We start from the raw sequence: 3,475 nt of genomic DNA, 5'->3' as shown, positions 1-3,475 counted from the left end.
ACAAAACTATCTCAGGTAGTATAAATAGACTTATTTTACCTTTGTAGGAAGCCAGTTGGCAAACACATAGGGCCATCCCAATTATGAGGTGAATCTAGGATGAACCATTTGTGACAATGGGTGCTGTCAAGTTTTTCTTGAGGACTAATAGTTATTTATCTTCAGAACATGTATGTAAATGGGTTGTATCTGGTTGGCTACAAAAAGGAAAGATATTTCTTTATGTATTTGCCATCTCTTAGATTGCTATGATACACATATTCTCTTGCTTTAATGCTTATTCAATAATAAAACTGTTTTATACTGTTCTATCACTGTGGAGAGGTTTTATGACTTGGAAGGAGATGTTTTAAATTCTATTTCTCAACAAACTCTATTATCACTCTAGTACTTTACCATTTATAAAATTAGGGAGATGGAGTGCACCTTTGAGATCCCTTATAGCCCCATTAAATCTAGGAAATAAACTGTCTGGTGTATAAAGTTAAAAAACAATACCGATAATTTTATGTGTGATGTGAGTTGTCTTTTTAACTAAGAAATTAAAAACAGAAGCGCCTGGGTGGCTCAGTTGGTGAAGCATCTGCTTTTGGTTGGGGCCATGATCATAGGGTCCTGGGATTGAATACCATACTAAGCTACTTGACGAGCAGGAAGCTTGCTTCTTCCTCTCCCTCCCCTACTGCTCCCCCTGCTTGTACCTGCACGCTCTCTCACTATCAAATAAATAAATAAAATCTTAGAAAAGGAATTAAAAATAGATTCTATCCCCAAATCTTTTAAGCCAAGACTTATTTTTAGGTTCCCAATAATTTCTTCATAGCATGTTTCATATCTTTGTTCCTCAGACTATATATTACAGGGTTGATAAGTGGAGTTACTATGGAATAAAACAAAGTTACCATCTTCTGCATCCCAGCTTCATGCTCAGATGTTGGGCTCACATACATGACCATCACTGAGCCATAGAACAGTGAAACTACAGCCAGGTGGGACCCACAGGTAGAGAAAGCTTTTCTTCGTCCAGCTGCTGAAGGGACCCTCAACACAGCTCTCAGGACCAGAGCATAGGACCCCATGATAAAGAGAAAGGGAATAAATAAGAGCAGAGAACTTAAGGTGGAGCTAGTTAACTCTACTACAGGGGCTCTAGTACAAGTAAGGGCCAACAGGGGACCTGGATCACACAGGAAGTGGTCAATGATCCTGGATCCACAGAATGACATTTGGGAGATGATGATGATGGGAATCAAGAACCAAAAGAAACCAAGTATCCAGCAGGTGACCACAAGATTGGTGCAGAGACGTCCTGTCATAATGGTTGGATAATGTAGAGGCCGGCAGATGGCAAGATATCGATCAAATGCCATAATAGCCAAGAAAAAGCATTCTACAGCACCCAAGGAGAAGAAAAAGTAGAACTGGAGAAAGCACCCAGAGAAGGAGATGACCTTGGTGTCAGAGAGGAAGTTGGCCAACATGTTGGGGACAGTGGAGGTGACATAGCAGATCTCTAGGAAGGAGAAGTTGGCGAGCAAGATGTACATGGGAGTATGGAGTTTCTGATCCCAGTACACAGCACAGATGATAGACCCATTGCCCATGAGGGTCAGGAGGTAGACAGCAGAGAATAGCAGAAAGAGGAGGATCTGCCCTTCCCTGGCGCAAGGGAAGCCCAGAAGGATGAAGCCAGTGATGGTGCTGGAGGTGTTGGGGGTGTCAGAGATTTTCATGGGTCTGGGAGCTGTGAAAAGACCATCACATTATTGAATGTCTGTGTAGATGGGGACCCAGATATGTATCAAAACCACCTTGTGGAATGCGATAAACACTTATATCTCAATAATTGCTATTTTTGTCTAATCCTGAAATACTGTTCTAGTTTAGTTGTTGGACTGAAAGCCACAAGAAGCAGGTGAATATCAGTGGATAGATAGAGATGTTTCTTTATTGTAAAATATATGCCAAAACATGCTTAATATATAGTTTATAACTTTAATATTATACATAAACCTCTGTAGTAATTACCCCTGAGGTCAAGAGATAGACTATCATTTGCACCCTAGAATCTTCCCTCATATTCCATCCCAATCAGTATCTTCTGCCTCTCTATCCTTCCAACTATAACGTTCTCCTTTCCTAATGGTAACGACTTCCTTGTTTTTCTTTATTTTAATAACTAAATATGCTTCTCTATAGGGAAGTATTTGGTTTTGCTTATTTTTGTACTTTACATAAATGGAATTATACTTTTGGGCTAGCTTCTATTGTTTAACAGTAGGTTTGAGAAATTAATGTTATTGCATTCTCTGTAGTTTCCCCATTTTTACATCTCTATACTATTACATTCAATGAACAAACCACCACTATGAATTATGTCCACTTTGGAGCTATCAGGAATAATTCTTCTATTATTACATTCAATGAACAAACCACCACTATGAATTATGTCCACTTTGGAGCTATCAGGAATAATTCTTCTATTATTACATTCAATGAATAAACCACCACTATGAATTATGTCCACTTTGGAGCTATCAGGAATAATTCTATTATTACATTCTCTGAATAAACCACCAGTATGAATTATGTCCACTTTGGAGATATCAGGAATAATTCTACTATGACTATATAGTTCATTTTCCTGGTTCACACTTGCATTCATTTCTATAGGCTGGGCCATAGACTGTGTGAATCTTCAACTTTATTTAACTAAGCAGTGTTGGGTCATTGTTGTGCCTTTTTTCACTTCCATTGGCTGTATATGAGGGCTCTGATTGTCTACATTTTTTTATAATGTTAAGGTCAATGTGTACCAGGGCCTGGAGAATGCTATATAGACTGTGTTTTAACGACTTCACCCTTTTATTTTATTTTTTTTCTGGTGATACTGGACAGAATAGTTGTCTTCTTGTCAGTATTGTTTTTTCCAGAGTAGGTGGTTCTATCAAAATTGTCCTACAGTAGTCCAGCAGTGAGGGGGGAAAAAAAAAAAGAAAACAGTTCCCAAACTTGATTTATGAGAACATTGTAATGCATGATGTAATTTACAGCCACATCTGGGAAGTTAGTTGTCCATCTTACATGACCACTGAGTCTTGTGATCAGCCTTGTAACTTAACTAAGGCATTCTTTTCCGTGCCTACTTTTCCGATATGACTCTCCCAAGAGAAAATTCTTTGAAGTGGCTCACTCAGAAGTATCTTCCTGAAAAGGAACTTTTTCATAGGCTTGAGATTAGTTTGTGTAAGCTAGTTTACCAGAAGTAATTGGGAATTATCATAGTGTTTTGCATTTAGGCAGCTTTTAATAAATACTCATAAAATGAATGAATAATGTACTTTTCTCAGTTCCCGGAAGGAGATCACACCAACAGAGCTGCTTGTAGGCAAAACTGACTCAGATTGTGTGGCCTCGGAGCAGCAACACGTGGGACTATTGGCATCACTTTTCTGTTTTGAGGAAGTTAACAAAC

The 3,475-nt window shown here is 38.6% G+C and overlaps 1 protein-coding gene across 1 annotated transcript; it reads right to left on the bottom strand.

Moving 5' to 3' along the window:
• Nucleotides 1-797: 797 nt before the first annotated feature.
• On the bottom strand, nucleotides 798-1,791 carry LOC309867797 (olfactory receptor 11G2-like; the record flags this gene model as incomplete). The annotated part of the gene is given in 2 exon segments (XM_082736868.1): nucleotides 798-1,760; nucleotides 1,762-1,791. Coding segments are annotated over 2 exon segments (966 nt in total). The 5' UTR covers nucleotides 1,765-1,791.
• Nucleotides 1,792-3,475: the final 1,684 nt, after the last annotated feature.

This window comes from Mustela nivalis (assembly GCF_964662115.1).
Source record: "Mustela nivalis genome assembly, chromosome: 6".
NCBI lineage: Eukaryota > Metazoa > Chordata > Mammalia > Carnivora > Mustelidae > Mustela > Mustela nivalis.
This window is presented reverse-complemented; position numbering and strand designations above follow the sequence as displayed.